Here is a 22,081-nt window from a genome sequence, read left to right as displayed (position 1 = left end):
CTTCCATATCAGAACTGCCAGCACTACTTTCAGAAACGGTACAGCACTAGTCACCACTTCGGGGGAAAAAATACAATACTCTGAATAAGGATGGCTTTAAAAACGTGACTAGAGTCCCTTGCACAGCTGAGTAGAAGAAATGAATAAACAGAGAGTAAGATTCATGCTTAAAATGAGAGCTGACACGTCTGGTTGCGTGGGGAATGGCGCCCCTGACGTGACAGAGATGGAGGCATCGCTGAGGTGGGTCACACACAGTCCGATGGTTTCGCCTAATTACTGCCAATCTTCTCTCTGAGGCTAAAACAAGTCTTTTTTCCTCTTGAGCTTTCCTCCAGGTATTACCTGTTACGTCATTATCTTGGGTGCAAAAGGGCTTTATTGGGATTGTCTGGAGCCCGATGTTCTTATTAATGCTCTAGAAAAACCATCCCTGGTCCACTCATGGCAGGCTTTTAACTCTAGGTTAAAATTTTGTTATCAAAACCCAATCTTATAAAGTTTCTGAGAGGGACTCTAGGGGCCTTTCAGAATAGAAGCAGCGGACTCTACAACTTAAAAGCCGAAAAACAAGCAAAGCTTAGGTTTATTGGTGGTAGGATCTCACATGACATGTTCCCGTCCCCAGGAGGATGAATTGAGGTGATGCAGGGAGTGAAAGATGCTGTACATCTGTACCCCACTCACCCCTCAGTACACATGTGTGCGTACCAACACACGTGTGTACACACCAGCATACATACATGCATACCCGACAAACACACCTGCACACACCAACACACTCGCACAAACACCTTGCCCCAACGCCCACAACCCTGCAATGCCACACCAGGTAACAGTTTGGTAGGACAAATATGATCCATCTGTCTGCACTGGTACCCGCGGTCACCTTGCAGAGTGTAACTGACAGAGTAACGCCACGGGAAGCACACGTGCTTGTCTTCTTACTCTACAGACTTTCTGACTCCTAGCTGTTGGCCATGTAGCTGGGAAATAGGCATCTGGTTTTCAAGGGAATAGCAGGTGGCCAGCGCTGGTCTAGGGTCTCCCAATGGCCCCAACAGTCCCAACAGCTCTGGGACTTGGCTGAATCTGGTTGGTATCTACCCCTGTGCAATTGTGAAAAGTGTTAAGCTTAACCGGCAGGCCCAAAGCCACACGACAATTAGTTACCTCCACTGCCCCCTGCTCCCAGCCCCTAGGAATTCAGCCGAGAGGCTCAGAGCAAAAAGATAAGGGGAAAAAAAAGTAAAATACAGCAGTGTAAAGTCATCAAAATTAATGAGATTTTCCCCCCCCCTTTATGATCTTTTAGTAAAATCAGTACTATTGGGAATATAGTGGAGAGAACCTGAGTTTTAAAGTCAAACAGACTTGGACTTGAAACCAGGCTTGACAACTGTTTGCTGTGTGACCTTGAGCAATTAAGTTAACTTCTTTGAAACTTGGTTTCTTCAGTTACAAAATGGGGCTAATAAGACATACTTTGAAGGATTAAATGAGATGAGATCTGTCAAGTACCAACAAATATGCCAGTTCTTGGCACACCCAAGTACTCAGGTTAGTTTCTAAGGTTACTAGGTTACTTCTTGAAGCCCTATTACTCTACAAAACTGGCTTGAAACAAGTAGGAGCATGATACATTTACTCCCAGAACTTTCCTAGAATTAAAAATTAGCAGCCTTCAGTCAAGGGCGGAGCAAACATTTCTACTTAAGGAACAAGACCCAGGCCAAATTTTATTTCACATGTATGCTATCAAATAGCTTTTTTTTTTAAAAAAAGATTTTATTTTATTTATTTGACAGAGAGAGAGACAGCCAGTGAGAGAGGGAACACAAGCAGGGGGAGTGGGAGAGGAAGAAGCAGGCTCCGAGCGGAGGAGCCTGATGTGGGGCTCGATCCCAGATCGCCGGGATCACGCCCTGAGCCAAAGGCAGACGCTTAACGACTGAGCCACCCACGCGCCCCCAAATAGCTTTTTGATAATTCATCCCCACCGCAACTTGGACTGGAATTTGATTGGCAACTAAGGAGGCGACCACTAGACAGGTTGGCCCCTAACGCTTGGGATTTTTAAAAAGATTTTATTTATTTTTTAAGATTTTTATTTATTTGAGAGAGAGGGCATGAGTGGGGGGTGGTGAGGGGCAGAGGGAGAGCGAGAAGCAGACTCCCACTGAGCGGGGAGCCCAGTGTAGGGCTCCATCCCAGGACCCCGGGATCATGACCTGAGCCACGCAGGCGGCCCTGAGGATTTATTTCTAAATATCTCTACACCCAGCGTGGGGCTCAAACGCACAACCGTAAAATCAAGAGTCACGTGCTCTACTGACTGAGCCAACTAGGTAACCCCTCGGGTATTTTTTTTTAAGTGAAATAGTTTTTTTTTTTTCTTAACTTATTTTTTATTTTTATATAAATTCAATTAGCCAACATATAGTACAGCATTAGTTTCAGATGTAGAGTTCAGTGATTCCTCAGTTGCATATAACGCCCAGTGCTCATCACATCACGTGCCCTCCTTCATGCTTCTTCATTGTGCTCCCAGGGTAACCTCTGGGAAGAGGAATTAGACACAGGACACTTTGTTGCATGGGCACCAAATGAACTGACTTAGACTCACCAGCTCCTGAGAAGAATCTAATTCCATGCATTTCCTGTGCTACGAATTTAATGTAATACAACAGTAATTAAGAAAGCAGCATCCGATAGGACAAAAAACAAAGCAGTAACCCCAGTCCTACCTGGAGCAAACGTTCCTGCTCCTGTTGCCATTTTTCCTGTCGCCGGCGCTCCTCTTCTGGGTCCCATGCCCAGAACTTAAACTGCTTAGAAAATAAGACCGTGATCAGAACTCAGCCATGTCCTTAAGGCCAGGCCAGGGCAAGGGACACAATCAGCTTACCGACCCGCACTCACACGGACGTGGGCAAGCAGAAGCCTCTACGTACTGAAAGACCCTCTTTGTCAATGCAGACCACTGCTTAATCTTAATCCTACTTTGGTTGACTTCCAAGAGGCTGGTATGATGCTGTGACCCTTTCTGGAGCTAATGAAAACACGGAAGTCATTAGCCACCGGCATGGGAAGGCTCTTGCTCCCTTTCTTTCAGAAGTGGTTTCTGAAATGTATTCACACTTCTGAGCGTGAGATACTCAACCTGCATGTGGATCCTGTCCCAGCACATGGGGACACTTCCTGCAGCAGCGCTGCCTTTTGTGAGAAGTCGTGTTTGCCACACTAGAGAACTAAGCTTTTATACTGCTATTGGTCTCCCTACCAGCTGTCTCTAAAGTGGGTTATTCAACGTGCCCGTGCTCACTAGAATTACCTGTGATCCAGGCAAGATGAAGTCCCTGCCTTCCTTGGGGCCCACGTAACCAACATTCTAACCCAAAGCCTTTTTTTTTTTTTTTTTTTAAAAAAAAAAGGTCTTTGTGAGTTTGGCACCAAGTGAGTGAACAGGAATAATGAGAGAAGGATGCACGAACCAAAGTGGGCCCCCAGGTTACAGAATATATGAGATGGAGCAGGTCCACAGGGGAAGGGAAATCACAGCTGGTCTCTGGGAAACCCCAAAAGGGTGGGGGCCGTGGTGTTTAAACTTGGCCTCTCCTGACACCCAGAGGAGGGCCAAGGCAAATCACATTCCCCAGTAACTGTGCTTCCTCCCTTCCCTCTGTTCTGATGGGGGTGGTTTGGGGAGGCACTTAGAACTGCCTGGGAATCTTGAGAGAAGTGGCAAGATGAGGGTGGAGGTGATAGGGAGGAGGGGGAGACTCTGGGGCGGGGAGCAGGCAGAATCCATCTACCCGGGCTGCCTGAGAAGCTGGACGGGATCAGTCCTGTCCAAGACTTAGATGGGTCTAGTTACACCCAAGATACCTGGGCCTGCCCCCAATAGATCCATGCTACCATTTAGGTGCATGAAGGCTGGGCTGGCCCAGGGAATTGTCTCCAGGCTGAGAATGTAGGCCAGGCCATGGGTGTTGCTTGATTTATAACAGTATAAATATTGACAACTTTAATGTATTTGGACATAGGAAATGTAAGCCTCCGTTGATGCTCTTGCCATGGTGTCTGCAAATGGTTAGCATCATGCCCACAAAAAGTCAAGGAAAGGTGGGCAAACAGGGTAGGGAAATGTATTTCCTGTATGCCACTCTTGGGATTCATACTGCACGTGAGCAAACTAAAGGCTCTGACATGTTATGTAGAAAAGCTATTTAATTGTATATAATTCAAAATTTCCCAAGTTTCCTTGGATGACCATAAAATTTATCCAAATGGGATTCCAGATAAGAAATTTGGAATTAACGGTGTTAGAGGTTGGCTCTCCTTGGCATTTTCCTAAAACTTGGAAGCAGTTTCAATGTTCAGAACCTATCTCAAGGGCATGGCCCTTCTTTGTCTTTTAGGAAAAAGGATGTGGTTATGTGAGTAAAGCCATAGGGAGTCCAGTAGGAAGAAAAGAGCAACAACTAGGAATTATTTAATTTTCAGATTTCACTTGGCAGTAATTGCAAGAATAAGCAAGGAGTAAGCAGATAGAAGGGAGGAGTATGGGATAGAAACACTGAGCACAGAAGAAAATAGAGAATATTTGTTTAAAAGGAAGACAGAAAAACAATGAGCATTTTCAGAGTAAAATAAAGAGGAAGATAACTTCGTGATACACAAAAGAAAGAACAGTGATCATGTTCCTTCCTTTGGTGACTACTTGCTGAGGACCTACTATGGGCCAGGCCGGGATACAAGCTGGCCAGGGGTCCCAGGTTGTGGAGCTTACAACTGAGTGTGTGGGGAGAGGCTGGGTGTGAGGGAGTGGCCAATATATAAATGACACCAGAAGACAGTGTGATAATTATCCTAAAAGAAATACAGAAAGGTGCTAGAGAAAGAACGGAGAACGTTTAACCTACTTTGTTCTATAATTTATGTTTACAAATCTGTATCTTCCTTTGGCCTAGAGTTTCCTCAAGAGCAGAGAGGGCCCCTTATCCCCGTAAGTATCCCAAAACCTTGCACTTTTGGGCCTTCAATAAATGTTCGTTGATAAATGGATAGAATCATTTCATGCTGGGTGATGCATCCCCTGCTCTCCCCTTTATAGACTCTGACCCTATAGCTTTGGACCACTCCAAGTCTGACCGGAAATGGTCTGAGACTATTGAGGTCAGCACAATCAGATGCTTACTTCCTCTTCAAGCTTCTCTTGTGTTCAAATTTCTTTTACTTTTCTATTCTAGGAAGAGCTATTTATCATTGACAGAACATCAAATTTGGGTGGGTATTTTCAGAGGATTCACTTATACAGGTCAGTAATTTGTTTCTTTCTTGTTCTGGTTTCCGTGAATCAGAAATAAGAATGTATGTCTTCAGGGCTCCCTTCCTCTCCACCCCTGAGCAGGGGGTATAAGAAGAGTGTGACGTTGCTCCCATGTAACCTAAAATGGAAATCAACGTGTTATGGTACACTCTTCATACCTGTGCCATGGAGGCCAGCTCTGGGATCCTTCTGGGGGTTGCCACCCAACATGGGTATACTCAGCTTCCCAGGAAACTCAAGATTCCCGGTACTGGCCAGATACTGGGCTTGCACAAATGGCTGCTAGTTCTGGAATGTGGCTGGAAATATTAAGGGTTATGTGACCCTTTCTCCATTCTGCACAGGCACGCAGGAATTATCAAAGTGAGACAATTTGCCTATAGGTAAGAACTGGTATTGGCTGTGGTGGGCCTTTTGGGGTAGCCACCGAGGAGGACCCCTTCACGGATCAGCCACAGCGCCAGAGGCTTCATGTAACCATTTCAATTAAAGCCCACAACCCCCGGACAGGAGGGATTATCATCTCATTGCACAATCAAGGAAGATAAGGCTCAAAGAAGTTATATAACATCTTCAGGGTCCTATGTTAGTCAATCTGGAATCAAAGGTACCACGGCGGTTATGCGGCTACACCTAGGAGCTCACGGGAATCCTACAGTTGACTGTGCCACGGAGGAAGACTCCAAATCCAGTGGGAATTTCAGAGGGTGAACAAGGGTGACAGGGAAGGGTAGGTCTACAGCAAGTGTTACGTATGATTCAGCAGCAAGCAATTTCTACGACATTATGGGTCTCGACACTTAATTTTTGCAAATGCTTTTGTGTTGTTGTTGATACCATCAAAATAAAAAATTGAAAACTAAATGTACGGTTAATATTATTCAGGAAATTGATTGTGAGAAGGAGTGCAACAAGGACAGCTTGGGCCTCCCAGAGAGCTCCGGCTGGGCCCTATCTGCCAACACTACACCACGTACAAGCATTGCCCTTGGTTAAAAAAATGATTTTGAATGCCTAGAGAAGTTGCATGTTTTAATACTAATTCCAGTTGTCACCTTCATTAGATTTAGTCTCCTAACTCACTTACCATTTTGTTTCTAGGCATGATCACAACTCTGCATAACGATAATCCGTCTCTTTTTTCAAATTTCACCTGACAGCATTACACGACTTTTAATTATTCTTTTACAATCACTTAGAGCCCATTTTTGACGGAATCCTCTTTAAGCAAATCAAATACTTTATAAATTAAAATCACACTCGATGCGTGATCTTACTCCTTAAGATGAGCTACTTACAGGTGTGGTTACAGGTGACTTTTCACTGCCTGGAGAATCCACTGTACAGAAAGAAAGAAAGAAAAAAAAGAGATCACAATGTGAGCAGCTTCTAACAGCATTTTTCTTTGATCCTTTGAGTGGAACATGGTTCCTATGTCAGCCTCAGATCAATTTTCTTTGTAAGCCAAGAGCATTAGAAAATCATAATAAAGCAGACCTTGAAGCAATTTGTACCCATCACCAAAAAGAGTTATGACCAGTGTAGTATGATTGAGCCCATCAATTAGCACCAGGGACTAGACTATAGGAAGCAAAAACTAAGGGGCTGTGTTTAATGCCCCTTGCATTCCCTTCCCGCTTGCTGTTCCCTCACTGTCTGACTTGGAGAATTATCACACAGAGAGAGGCCAGACATCAGCCAGGAAGTAAAGAGAGGGACACAGTTAACAAGAGAACCATGACCAATTCCTTGTAGATGCTTCTAACCTTTGTTTAAAAGAGAAGAGGACAAAAAATGATTTTGAATGTTTTTTTTTAAAGAAAGAGCTGAATATTATTTCCTTAGATTTTCAAACTCAAAGAAAAATTCTACGAATTTCCTTCCAAAAATTTCTACGAATTTCCTTCCAATTTTAGTAGAAGTGGCGCTGTTATCAAAGAACTAGCTCTTTGCTAACTGTGTGTCAGAAATAAGCATTTTTTTCTGAAATCAGAAATGAAGAAAAATACCAGACATTATTGGCTGCCCCCAACACGGATTTTGGCACAGAAGAAATACAGCTACCAGGATGCGCTTTACCTGACTGGGAGAAAAACTGGGAACGCCGCCAAGAGTTCTGAACTCTCAGCGGGATGCTGGCGGGGCCAGGGGAGTCTAGATCAGAGGGCAGAACAGAACAAACAGAAAACCGTGAGAACAGGGCTGAGAACGCAGTGGAACCATGCTCCCGAGAACTCTAGGAGGTTTGGCTATGGTCAATTTAAGAACCGAGAAGGAGGGAATCTAAAGAACGAAACATCTCAATCAAACACATACGAAACCTGAAGACATGGGCAAGCGCCAATAGACGTGGGACAGTCCATGCTGTGGTTTGTCTTCCTCGGTGCTAGGTGACACTTCATAAGCTCATACTTAACGGTGGTATTGTTAAATGTTAAATGTCAACTGATAGGATACTATGCTCTGTTAGAGCAAAATGCAGAGTTTACGTTGCTTTTGGAGGACACTAGAACAGCACAGAGGACAGCAGAGACGAGTTCAATGATTATAGGCTTTATAAAGCCTATGTATGGAAGTCTGCGGCAGAAGCGGCGTACGTGTGCAACAGAAGCCCGCGTCGCTGTCCGTCTGTAATGTAGTGGCGTCGAACAGACGCAAGTTCACGGTAAGCATCTGCATCCTTAAACTGGGTCCTGTGCACTCGGACGTCATTCTCAGGGGGAGAAAGACATCACTTTTTAAAATGTGCACATATTTTCCAGACACACCAATATATCTTTGACTGTTGGGAGACAGTGGCGAAAAGGAAAACTGTCACCTTCAATGTATTTTATGAATGTTTTCAGAGTATTTATTAAGACTACGTGTGTGTGTGTGTGTGTGTGTGTGTGTTTAAGGGAAATCTGTGAAATACTAGGGCTCACCACCAGTTCTTCAGTAGCCTGTACACTCAGTCTATAAACATAGGAGTTTATAAAAGTGGGGGAGATACCACTTTTATAAACTCCTAGGGGAGAGAATATTCGGTATGGCTCCAAGACTCCTCATCCTAACTGTGTAGCTTCTTTGGACTTGATGTGTGACCACAGACTAGTAGTCACTAAGGTCCACGGACCTTTTTCAGTTGAAGTACAGTTGCCACACGGGGTTGCACTAGTTTTAGGTGCACAGCATAGTGACTCGACCACTGTGTGTGGTATGCTGTAGCACGCACACACGCACCCACGCCCCAAGTGCAGCTCCATCGGCCACCACACGGCGCTATCACACCACTGACTGTTCCCGTGACTCATCCATTCTGTACCTGGAACCCTGGACCTCCCAATCCCACTGAATTTTTATATCTGGGCAAAGCCCTACACTTCCCCCTCTCCCCTCCCAATTAAAGACAGATTATGTCTTTTAAGTTTACACTTATTAGAGGCCTTTGCTTCTTGGAGCTAGGGACTTACTCACTCCAAACAAATCTTATTGTTACTTTTTCTATCTTTTCTATTTCTTGACAGTGTCTTCGGTGCATAATTTAAACACCTACTTTAAGTCTGTGGTTTTCAGCGTGTGGTCCCTGGATCTGCAGCGTCAGCACCTCCTTTGGGAACTTGTTAGAAATGCGTATCCTCTGGCCTCGGCCCAGACCTACTCAGACACTGGGGGAGTGGAGCTTGGAGACCTGTGTTTTAACCAGGCCCGCAGGGAACCCTGGCCCATACTCCTATCTGAAAATGACAGCTTAGAGCCATATCTCTGCAACACACACTCTTATTTTAAGGAAAGCATGCAAGAATAGCTTCTTACTGCCTGGCATCTTGCTCTGTACCCTAACTGTACTATTCTGAAACTGCTAGATGATATTGTTAGTGCTGATTCTGGGCCAGGGCTGGAGCTAAACACTCTTTTTGGCTGATCTCATTTAATTCTTCCAATACCCCTATGAGGTTGGCAGTACTATCATCTCCATTTTACAGTTTGCGGGGGACGATTAGAGATTAGGAGAGCCTGGCGGGGAGGATCACCCAGCTAAGAACTAGACGAGCAAGAATTCAAACCTGGGCATTCTGTGTCCAGAGCCTGCAGCTGTCGTTCCTGCGTCCACGAACCAGACAAGAGCATAGAACAGGTGTGCACCAAATATAATTCTCTCTTGAAGACTAATTTTCAAAATGCTCTAGTGCTACTAAATTTTATTTTTTTCTCACTCAACTTCGACAAAGCATGATGGAAGTCCTTTCGTTAACAGCACGTTTTAGAAAATCAAAATGTCTTATAACAGGTAACAGGATGTCAAAACGTGTGAGACAACAAAACTAATTAAGATGGCTTAAAATATCTATTTCCTCTTATCCACAGAATTAAAAAGTGGTAGAAATGGGGCAGGATTAAAATCTGTCTAAATATGGTCAATTGCTGACCCAGTTATGAGACTTCATTTCTGTCAATTCCCTTCAGGACAGCAGGGCCGACAAATTTAAAACAAATGCTTTGAAGACAGTATTGAACTTGTTTCCACATTTAGAAACTAATGATCATCCGTGTATGTACTAATTAATTCCCTCCCAAGGACTTCCTGTTACTCAAATAGAGCCCACCTTTATCTCCCAGCTGTCAACTAAGGCTATTGGAAGCCAACCCACATTCTGCCAATAGTGGCCCCAAATGGCTGCCCATCCCTGAAAAAATGAAAGTAAAAATAAATCCCCAGCCACAATGACCCTGTACCATCGTCTCTTTGCCTGAGCTGATAAATCTATAAAATGTACTGGAAAGAGTACATTAAAAAAAGACAAACAAAAACCTCACAGTCCTTGCCTCCTAAACTCCAGCCATTTTCGCATCTCTAGAGAGAACTCATACGAGTAAGGCCCAGTGGTCTATCTGTCTAGAAGAATAACCATGGAATTCTCAGGATACTCCCCTACCCCGTTCCTTTCTGGTGTTTGTGGGCCCCTGAGTTTCTCGTAAGGATAAAGGTATTCAAGTAGGACTCTTAAAGAGTAAAGGGGTGAATTCACAACCTACATGTGGCCTAAGGGGTTCCTGGGGAATCTGCAGAACATGTTTAATCTATGATTGTGAATGATTTCTCAGCAATCATCATGCACACCCAGGAATGATTATGATGTAATAAAATCTGATTTTCTTCTAAAAAGTCAAATTGTCAGATTAAATGGATATTTTATAAAGATGAGATAATTAACAATGAATGAAGTTGACATAATATTAGGATGATAAAAGTTATTTTTTAGTTTGTAATTTTTTTTTTTAACATTTTGGAGTCAATAAAATTATTGTAAGGTATCAAACACTTACGGAGGCCCTATTGTGCCTATAGTGCCTGGCTGACAAAATGGTTTTGGCAGCTGGGTTCCTGGCTGGGCCAAATAGAGAATGCAACCCCAGATTTCCATTCTGAAGTTATTTAATTCAGCCACCACGGACTCTTGCAAACACCATGGCTAATGGGATGTTAACATAAAGGAAGTAATCTTCCTTTAAAATAAAGAATATTTTAGTTAAGAGTCTCTTATGGTTTGTCTCCGTCTCTGATTTTGTCTTATTTTCTTTTTCCCTCCCTTCCCCTATGATCCTCTGTTGTTTCTTAGATTCCACATGTGACTGAAAGAATCACTAAAGTCTACCTCTGAAACTAATAATGCATTATATGTTAATTGAATTTAAATTAAACAAATAAAATGAAATAAAGCCTACTTTACTATAGATAAGCCCAGCAGAACATGTAGAGCTAAAATAAAACATTTCTTTCTTTTTACCTTGAGAACAGAGATTTGGCAAATGTAACTGGTTGGTTTCAGACATTTTGTCCAGAAATGGATACGTCAGGGTTGCTTCCGGTTCTGGTGATTTGGGCTTTACCACCTGGATCATGGGCAACAGACAGAAACATTACAAGTACTGTCCATTAAAAAATGCACAGGGGAAATAAAATTTAAGGACTCATCGCTGTTCTAGAGGTCAATAAACCAAATATTTAACTTTTGAATGGAAATGTTTGCCCTTTCCCCAAACCCCTTGGTGTTTTCCACATTAATACAGAGGCCAATTTTTTCAGAGAAATCAAACTGGTGCATAAAAATATGATGATCACTCTTCTCCAAACCAAGAAGATAACAGTCCATCTTTGGGACTGGATATTACTCTGTCCCATTTTCTGATTGATCAATCACATATTCTCTTCCTGATACTACATAATACAGATTTTGTAATGTTAGGAAGTGAGATGCCCCACATAAGATAAAGAAAAAATCTTAATATGTAAGTGCTGAATATTAAAATAATATCACTTTCTAGTGGACATTATTCTCGAGACACTCCAGAGCCCTCCCACAAATTTACACAAAGCACATTAAAGACAATATATTTTGCCTGTTGATAAAGAAATATTATTATAAATAACTATTATCAACTAGCGTCATAGCAATGATGACATCAGGAGATTTGGGGGGCATGTTAGACCACTTGTCCTTATGGTAAATAGTTACAAAATTACAGGCTTTAAAAATTCTTATGTGTGCTTTGTAGAAATAAATTTTTTCTTGTTATGGCTGTTTAGTTTTATTTTGTTTTCCCCCAGTCTGAATGGCCTTTGGTGGAAGTACCCTCCTTCTGATTTGTTGCTTCCAATCACCTGATTGCTGTAAGATCAGATTACCAAACTGATGTCTAAAATAAGAGTCAGTAGATTCTGAGCAAAGATCTGAAGGAGGGACGTGACTGTATCAGTTCATGTCCTTTCAGCTGCTACAGGGCTTTCTCGGATTCACTCTGGCTGGTGGTTGTGTTCCCAATAGACTAATTTGATAGCCAATAGGGCAATTGAGGCTGTGGAGTGCTTGTTTCGTCATAAGCTGATCTGTGATTTGGTTCTCAGGATGATATAATGTCTATAATTTCTTCTTGGTAAAATTTTATTTTTCTTTATGAATAATACATTCAACCCTAATGGAATCCTGAAGAAAACAGAGTTAATCACTTCATTCTGCATTACAGAGGTCAACCAGATGTCCCAATGAACTTCGATGTTAAACATGCAGCAAAAGCTAAGGCTTAGATTTACTAAAGTTGAATCCTAACTCCATACCATTTCCTCTGTAGTTGAGTCTGACAAAAATGTTCCAGTAATGCTCAGCTGTAAATGAATGTTAACAGCAGAAATGCTTAAAATCACCATTATGTAAAAAGGTCAGCCTGTGTGCATAGGCACTGTGTTTGATAAAGGTAACACTCTCAAGTGAAGTCAGAAAGCAAAAGCTGTTGCAACAGTGATCACCTTTTTCTAAGAGCTAACTCCACAGTAGGGAAAACAGAGGGGAGGGATTCATATGGTGTAAGAAAAGCATTGGGTTCTAAGACCATTATTCCACTTGGCAATCAACTAGCAGAGATTCTTAACCTGGAGTCCACAGAACAGAATTTAGGGGGTGTATATACTTGATATCACTTGATACCAAAGAAAATGTGGTAATCTTGTGTATTTTATGCTTTGAAAATATTATTTTGAGAATACTGTTTGCCAGATGCCAAAGGGTCTACACACACACACACACACACACACACACACACACACACACAGTTAAGAACCCCTGAAAACAACTTCTTCCATTGTACGGTAGACATACACTGGCGGCCCAACGGTGGATCGCACACATGAGGTTCACAGATGAGTATCTTTAGTTATCGCGTTTACTCTGTTTCATTTTTTAAAAAATACTTTCTAACAATGATACAGTTTTCCTTTCAGTTTAGATTTAAGTGGGAAAAAAAGTCCATTTGGAGGAAGAATAAATAAATAATGGCTACGAGTATAATGTGGATAAGGCAAAACTCTGTGAAGGTGGGAAATCCTGCCCCGAATGTCTTCCTACAGTTTAGTTCCTCCTTTCAGACATCTAGACCATTCTTTACTCCTGTATATATAAAAATGGGGAATAACTAGAGTCTGAAATCCCCCAAACACATTAAGGCAAGAGGCATTTTTGAGGCTCCACCAAGGACACAGCACGGTTAGCTCCTAAGGCCAGGGGCTGGGTGTTGTTTGCTCTTGAACACACAGAGTCTGGTATGGTGCCTGGCTTCTAGCAGGTGCACAGTCAATACCGGCTGAGTAAATAATGGATGAACTGGAATGAGAAGTAGCCAATGTTTCACTCTAAAGTGATACCCCAACTTAGGGGTAATTTTTAAAGTTGGAATATCACCACATACAGTGTGCCAGGCCTACTGGAATCACCTGGGGAGCTTTGAAAAATACAGATGACTGGGCCCTGCCCCCAGCGATTCTGATTTATTTGCTATGGAACATGCTTGGTATTTTTAAATCCTAAAGGGTACCCAGGGTTGAGAGCGACTGGTATAAAAGATGAAGACTTTTAGACTGTGCCTGAAAACAAACCAAATTAATATGAATGAGATGAGACTCCAAGCAAGGAAGAAATTTAATAAAAACAAGACATTAAAACTCATTATATCAGAATCATAATTTTCTAGTTTCCTTGTGATGCAAGTCCAGAGGCATCAGAAGTACCATTGTTATAAAACAGGTAAATATTGGAAAGAATATTTAGTAAGCTGCAAATAAGCAACCTTATGCACAGGAAACTAACACCTAACTGCAAAGCTTTAGAACTTATATTCCATTTTTCTTTTAAATGTATATCATTCTTTGTAATTAAAAATTACTTTAAATTTAAAAGATCTTGGATGAATATATATATATATATATATACATATCAATATATATCAGTGGTTACTAATAGAGGTACATTTCAGTGACTTTTTCTCTCTGTTGCTCTATTTCTATTTTTAAAATTTATATATTATTTTTTACATGTTTACATATATTACTTGATAGATTTGTTACACTTGCATGTACATTACTATAAATATAAGTCAAAAAAATGTATAGCTCCAGACTGAATGCTTGTGGCCTCCCAAAATTCATATGCTGAAACCCTAACACTCAGGGTGGTGGTATTAGGAGCGGTGCCTTTGGTAGGTGATTGGTGCCCGAGACTCAAGAGACCTTCCTCACCCCACCTACCAAGTGAGGACACCGCAAGGCAGTGATCCGTGAACCAGGAAGTGGGTTCTCACCAGACACCTTGATCTTGGACCTGCAGCCTCCAGAGCAGTGAGAAATACATTTCTGGTGTTTACAAGCCACCCAGTCTCTGGTGGCCAGCCAGAGCACCCCACGTGACCGAAAGCAGCCATCCTTCCATATGCATTTACACTGTTTTACAACGGACACGTAGTATATTCGTACTTAGAAAAAATATAGATTGAAGATAGGAATAGATTCGGAGAGAAAATAAATGTTCGTTAGGGACAAGCACCACTTGTCTCCGTTCACACCATAAGCCAGCTGCAACACGAAGCCACACAAAGTTTGGATTTAACTGCTTTTGTCCCACATGTGCTTTACCTTTTGTGACAACACCAACTCCACCTTTCCACTCATCTCGTTTTCCAGTTTCTTCTGGTCTTTTTCTTCTGGCACATCGTTCTTCAGTTGGGGGCTGGAGGAAAACTCCACAAAGGGCACGGTCGGGCTGCATCGAGTCACAGTTGTTGTAAAATGCTGGGGCTCTGCAATGGAGTTACGTTCAGAAACATAAAAAAGAAGATGAGAACCATATAAAGGACCATTTATCCTGCGATGCCATGAAGTCCGTTGCGTACATATCCTGCCCTGGGCCATAAGGAGGTGGATTGCAGGGTGATGAGAAGTAGTAAAGAGCCTAAGATGCCAGAATTTTCTAGGCTCTTTCAAGACATAAAATCAATCAATCACACAACACAAAACACATCAAAGGACCCCCACTATGGAAAATATAAGTTCTTAATAAGAGTCACAGTTTCCACATGAGTAACACTACATGAGACAAAATGTTGACACAAAATATTATGGGAGGCGGGTTGGGTGGGAAAACATTTAAAGACAGTTTTTATCCAAATGACTGAGTGGCAGCCTGAGTCTTTCTTCCATATTTCAATTCTCCCTTTAAATAGTACATTTTCATAATGGGAATGGGTTAAGGATTGCATGGTATATATAATGCAATGAAAATAAAGTGTTCTCTGATATATAAGGAAGAACTAGGTATAGTCTAGAGTGAGGGGGCATATCAAAATGTGGAGGTGCCATCTAGTTTGAAAAAGTGTATGCTAAAATTGTTAGTAATGACATTTAATTTATTTTAAAATACTTTGGTATTTAGACGAGGGTAAGAGGTTTTTTATGTTTGCCAAAAGACGAAATGTGTTAAAAGTATTGAGAAACATTACTTTAGGGAACAGTGGGTCTCTGTTCATACTCACTGTCCATATTGGTGGCATTATTTTATTCTTTTAAACTATTCACCAACTTTTTCATTTTAGCGTCTATTTTATGATATATTTTTTATTTATATCTTATCTGATGATGTTCTGTGTGTTAAAATAGGACCCTCAGTTTTTAGCATCATTTATTTGGGGAAATATAACCTTTATGATGATGGAGATACACTTTCAAAAAACCAAAAAATATCACCGTAGCAAAAAAGCATGGGCTCCTGTTTCTACAGCAAGATAAGTCATGTGGTCAGGATTTCCCCGGGAAGCCTCTAGGTGGCAGCACAATCACACCAGTTTCAGAGCCTTGATTAACCACCTTTCTATGGCTCAGTGGGAGAAATTCTTGACTATTTTCAGTGTATCTTAACAGTTATCACGATCTACTTTAAAAGTAGTTTGTCAGGGAACAAACCTGATGAGGCAAGTTCTGTATTCCCTTTCTGTGTTTTTTCGCCATCATTCTCATCCTCTTGACTGTTCGGTTCAGTTTCCTCAGTGGTTGCCTGAAAAGAAAAAGATTTTTTTTCCCCGTTGAATAAATTATCTCTTTGAAAGTTCTAAAAGGTAAAAGATTTCTTTCCTTCTTTTTGAATTGTAATTTTTAGGACAATGGGGTAAGTTGCCTATATGAATTCATTCTTTTCCCATTTCCTAGGTAGCCTTACGGGGAAAAGCTGGACTGGCTGGAAGGAGATAGTCTGTGAAGGAGAAGAGGGGTCACATGAGGTCACAATGCACCCACCACCTCCCAATCTCCCCTGACCGCCTCAGATGCACATCCCACTTTTCCCTTCCCAACACCACTGAATTTTCAAAATCAGCACCTAACTTGCTCCCAAATGCCTTTAAAGTTGGCTTAGGATCATATTACCAGTGAAAAAAAATTTTTTTAAGGTTACAATTAACCTTTTAGTAGCTTGTCTTCAGCACAGACGGCTCTGACCGTGAGCACTGTGGATTTCATTCTTGATGTTCGCTTTCCCTCTGGGCTCTCAAGAACTCTCTATTACCTGATTTCTCATTCTCTCTCTCTCTCTCTACTGAACTTCAACTATTTTCCACCACCGGTGTGACTCACCCTCAAGCGTATCAATTATTCTCATGTGTTCACCATTATGTTCTCTACCCATTTATGAGCTGCATTTCCATCTCCAGCCCAAGCGCCCATCAAAGCTTCAGTCTGGCACACTGGTGTCATGGCAAATGACCCACACTCAACATGGTAAAAGTGACCCTCAAATAAGCCCCTCCTCCGAATCGCACAATTTCTGTTTATGACATTAGTTCTCCAGGACACAAATTAAACTCTGAAGTGTTTCCTGACTCAAATCTCCTGAGTGCCCATCATTTGCCAAGTCCTACCAAGATTCTCACACAATAGTTTTCATATCCATCTCTTCCTTTCTGTTTCTATAAGCTAGGGTCTGAGTTGATCCTTGACTCCCATGTTCTTCCAGTAAGGGGTCTCTCTGATTTGGCTCTTGCTGTCTAATACACCTGACACATCACCATGATGTTCATTTCTTTCAATAGTACCTCAGTTAGTCACTTTTATGCCTGTGTTCCTCTCTCAGAAGTGATTCAGTTTATCTGTTTTATGCTTCATAAAATTGATAACATTAAAAAAATTTGGAACAACCTAAATGTCTAACAATTGGAGAATGGTTGAATGAATTATGGTATATCCGTAGAAGGAAATATTATGTAGTCATAAAAAATGGTATTGAACAATAGTTAATGATATGTGAAAATACTTATTATCTAATGTTAAGTCAAAAAATGTAAATTGTATAGCCAGATGATATCTACATATGTAAGATTTTGTATATGCTATATTTATACATAAATATACCTAATACATATACAAAAATGTCTATAAAAACACAGTAAGGAAATATAGCAAAATGTTAACAGTGATTATTTTTTTTAAAAAAGATTTTATTTATTTATTTGACAGAGAGCGAGACAGCCAGCAAGAGAGGGAACACAAGCAGGGGGAGTGGGAGAGGAAGAAGCAAGCTCCCAGCAGAGCAGGGAGCCCGATGCAGGACTCGATCCCAGGACCCTGGGATCACGCCCTGAGCTGAAGGCAGACGCTTAACGACTGAGCCACCCAGGCGGCCCAACAGTGATTATTTTTAATGTGCTTAAATTTTGGATGACTTTTTCTTCTTTATAAATATATTTTCTGTATTCCAAAATGTTCCCCGATGACTATGTATTGCTTCTGGTTCAGAAAACAAAATCAATGCAATTTTACATTATCCTTAGTTGGGAGCCAATTGATTGCAGAGTAATTTCAAAATTATCCCACTGATATTATTAGTTGCTTGATAAAAGTAAAGAGAAGGATGATGAAATACTGGCTAGAATATACCTAAACAACCAAAGAAAACAAATTAATGACTATTATCTTTTTTTGTAATAGTGTCTTATTGTAAAGGGCTAAAGTTGAATTTTTAAAATATGTATGAAGTACTTAATACATATTAAAAGGTTTCAAGATAAATATTAAAATCGGTTTCAGCAAAGGCATTATTAAATACTTTATAAAATATCCCTATGGGTTCTCAAAAAGCTGTGAATTTATTGGTGTCTTATAAGTATATATATTTTACTCATAAATCAAAATTTGTCTTTCAACTAACCAAAATGAAAGCCCTTTATAGTTAATGCATTGGTGGAAACTGTTTTTGAATTCTTTAAAAACAAAGAAACTTTATGAAAAAAATCCAAGAATGGTTTGACATATGCAGATCACATAAAAAAATGTGATACCCATATTAATAAAACAAGGATAAAAATCATATGCTCATCTCAATAGACGCAGAAAAAGCATTTGACAAAGTCAACATCTCTTCCTGATAACAAAGCTCTCAACAAAGTAGGTATAGAAGAATGTACCTAAACATAACAAAGGCCATATTTGACAAGCTCAAAACTAACATCGTATTTACTGGTGAAAAGCTCAAAGCCTTTCCTCTAGGATCAGGAACAAGATAAGGGTGCCCACTCTCCCCACTTCTATTCAACATAGTGCTGGTAGTCCTAGCCAGAGCAATTAGGCAAGAAAAAGAAATAAAAGGCATCCAAATAGGAAAGGACAAGGCAAAATTATTTGTTTGCAGATAACATGCTCTTATATACAGAAAATGCTAAAGACTCCACCAAAAAAACTGTTAAAACTAATAAATGAATTCAGTAAAGTTGCAGGATACAAAATCAACATGTAACTATCCAAAAAAGAAGAAAACAATCCCATTTACAATAGCATTGAAAAGAATGAGATACTTAGAAATAAATTTAACCAAGGTGAGAGATCTGTGCACTCAAAACTAAAACATTGATGAAAGAATGGAGAAGACACAAGTCAATAGAAAGATAGATTGCGTTCATGGATTGGAAGAATTAACATTGTTAAAATGTCCATACTACCCAAAGCAATCTACAGATTCAATGCAATCCCTATCAAAATTCCAACAGCATTATTCACAGAAAATTTTTAAAAACTCTAAAATTCATATGAAACACAGGAGACCCCAAATAGCTAAAGCATTCTTGAGCAAGAAGAGCAAAACTAGAGGCATCATACTTCCTGATTTCAAATTATATTAGTAAGCTATAGTAATCAAAACAGTATGGTACTATCATAAAAATAGGCACATAGATCAATGGAATAGACTAGAGAGCCCAGAAACCAACCCACGGTTTTATGGTCAAATAATTTTTGACAAGGGCACCAAGAACACAAAATGGATAAAGGATTTCTTCAATAAATGGTGTTGGGAAAACTGGATCTTTATGTATGAAAGAATGAAATTTGATTTTTATCTTACGTCATACACAAAAATCAACGTCTAACTGCAAAACTCCCAGAAGAAAGCAGTGGAAAAGCTCCTTGGCACTGGTCTCAACAATGATTTTTTGGATTTGACACCAAAAGCACAGGCAACAAAAGCAAAAATAAACAAGTGGGATCAGAATAAACTAAAAAGTTCTTCACAGCAGAAGAAATAATTAACAGAATGAAGGGGTAATCTATAGAGTGGGAAAAATATTTACAAATCATACCTCCAATAAAGAATTAATATCCAAAATACAAAACACAATGCACATTCTTACAACTCCACAGCAAAAAAACCCCCCAAAAACAAAACAAAACAAAAAACCCAACACAAAACAACAATAACAACAACAAAAAACTAAAGCAAATAATCCAATTAAAAATAGTTAAACAGGTATATGAAAAGATGCTCCGCATCACTAATTATCAGGGAAATCAAAATTACAATGAGATATCACCTCACACCTGTTAGGGATGGCTATTGCTAAAAAGCCAAAGGTAGTAAGTGGTGTCAAGGATGTGGAGAAAAGTGAATTCTTGTACACGGATGGTGGGAATGTAAGTTGGTATAGCCATTGTGGAAATCAGTGTGGAGGCTTCTCAAACAATTAAAAATAAAAAAAATTAAAAACAGAACTATCATATGATCTAGTGATTTCACCTCTGGGTATATATCCAAAGAAAATGAAATCACTATCACAAAGAGCTATTTGCACTACCATGTTCATTGCAGCATTATTCACAATAGCGAAGATATGGAAACAATCTAAAGGCTGATGGATGAATTGATAAAGAAAATGTGATATATAAATATTTATGTATAATGTCACACATAAATAAATGTGACATATAAGTATTATATACAAATATTCACATATGTATAATTTGTTTCTACATACAAATAAATATCTCTTATCTATACACACACACACACACACACACACACACACGACACAATGGAATATTACTGAGCTATAAGAAAGAAGGAAATCCTACCATTTGCAACATGGATGAACCTGGAGAACATTATGCTAAGTGAAATAAGCCAGACATAGAAAGACAAATATTGCATGATCTCAGTTACATGTGGAATCTAAAAAATTAAAATTAAAAGAGACGAATTTGTAGCAATAGAGAGTAGAGTGGCAGTTACCACAGGCTGGGACATGGGGGGGAAGGGGAAGGAAAAAAAAGGAGAATGGTTGTTGCTAGCGTCTGGGGGAGGGGGTCATGGGGAGTTATTGTTTAATGGGTAAAGAGTTTTGGTTTTGCAAGATGAGAAGAGTTCTGGAGATGGATGGTGGTGACGGTTGCACATTATGAATGTACTTAATATCACTGAAGTGTACACATAAAAATGGTTAAGAGAGTCAATTTTATGTGTAATTTACCACAATAAAAAAATTGGGGAAAAAAAAACCATTGTAAAAAATAAATAAATAAAAATGGTTTGCAAATTTTCTCAGCTTAAAAAAAAAAGCACAAAGAAACTTTAGGCAACAAGTCTTCCAAGCTTCTAAAAGATTTTACAGTAACATCTAGTGGCAAAAATGTGTTTTTTTTTCTTTTGGAGGATGGGGTGATTTTGAAATCCTCATAATTAGATGGGCATTTCTAATGACGGATTACCATATATCAGTTCTGGAAGAACATAATATTAAGTTAAAATTAAGGGCGTCTGGGTGGCTCAGTTGGTTAAGCATCTGCCTTCAGCTCAGGTCATGACCCCAGGGTCCTGGGATGGAGTCCCCGTACTGGGCTCCCTGCTCAGCGGGGAGTCGGCTCTTCCCTCTTCCTCTACCCCTCCCCCTGTTCATTTTCTCTTTCTCTCTTGCTTTCTCAAATAAATAAATAAAATATTTTTAAAAAATTAAAATTAAAACGTACTTTTAAAACCCTAGGCAGGAAATAAGCATCATATTTATATTGTTTGATGGATTCTGTAACTTTTTAAAAATTAACAAGCCTGAGTTGAACCCCTTTAAGGAGACTTAATGAGTGAAAATAGTGAAATAAGCCAAAGTCTCTTTTATTATATATGTTACATGTACATGTTGTATATGTGTTTACATTGTTATATGAATGACTGACATAATAGCAGCACTTGAAGATCAACCAGCCTAGCATTACGAAAGAATAAGTTAGATTTTACAATTTAACACACTCCCCCACCACACAGATAGAAATATTAATATGTGACAGTATTTTTGTTTTATGATGTCCATATATAAAATACTATCAGAAATACTAATATTTTAGGTTGTCCCCCAAATTGATTACATTACAGAAAACTATCTGAGGTTGGAAAACAGATTTGCAGATTTAAATATTGATGAATAATGCTTTTGAGAACGCTGGTGTTTCCAATTACTAGAAACAAGATAAGTAATTACAGAAACCAGGCCAAACCCTCCCCACTTCAAAAATGAACAAAGAAATGGGCATAACTTATTAAATCTCGGATGCCATCAATTCTAAGTTGTATTATTTTAGGTACTAGTAAGAAAGAAAATACACTGTTAAATATGATACACTGTTGATTGTAAGATACACAC

General features: G+C 39.9%; 1 protein-coding gene across 32 annotated transcripts in view; it reads right to left on the bottom strand.

Annotated features, from left to right (window-relative positions):
• Positions 1–22,081, bottom strand: part of LIMCH1 (LIM and calponin homology domains 1) — a 320,176-nt gene that overhangs the window by 19,968 nt on the left and 278,127 nt on the right. For 14 of the 32 annotated variants that reach the window (XM_026508806.4, XM_044387698.3, XM_044387699.3 and 11 more), the window contains 5 exons: positions 16,095–16,185; positions 14,772–14,935; positions 11,101–11,206; positions 6,631–6,671; positions 2,748–2,828 (listed from right to left, as the gene is read on the bottom strand). In XM_026508806.4, coding sequence (XP_026364591.3) covers positions 2,748–2,828; positions 6,631–6,671; positions 11,101–11,206; positions 14,772–14,935; positions 16,095–16,185 — 483 coding nt within the window. Of the gene's footprint in view, positions 1–2,747; positions 2,832–6,630; positions 6,672–7,411; positions 7,487–11,100; positions 11,207–14,771; positions 14,936–16,094; positions 16,186–22,081 lie in introns of all 32 variants that reach the window. The other 18 variants (XM_048212070.2, XM_048212069.2, XM_026508797.4 and 15 more) reach the window with 4 other exon arrangements.

The sequence above is a fragment of the Ursus arctos genome, unplaced genomic scaffold (genome assembly GCF_023065955.2).
Source record: "Ursus arctos isolate Adak ecotype North America unplaced genomic scaffold, UrsArc2.0 scaffold_9, whole genome shotgun sequence".
Lineage (NCBI taxonomy): Eukaryota > Metazoa > Chordata > Mammalia > Carnivora > Ursidae > Ursus > Ursus arctos.
The sequence above is the reverse complement of the archived record's forward strand: the minus strand, read 5'-3'. Positions and strand labels throughout refer to the sequence as shown.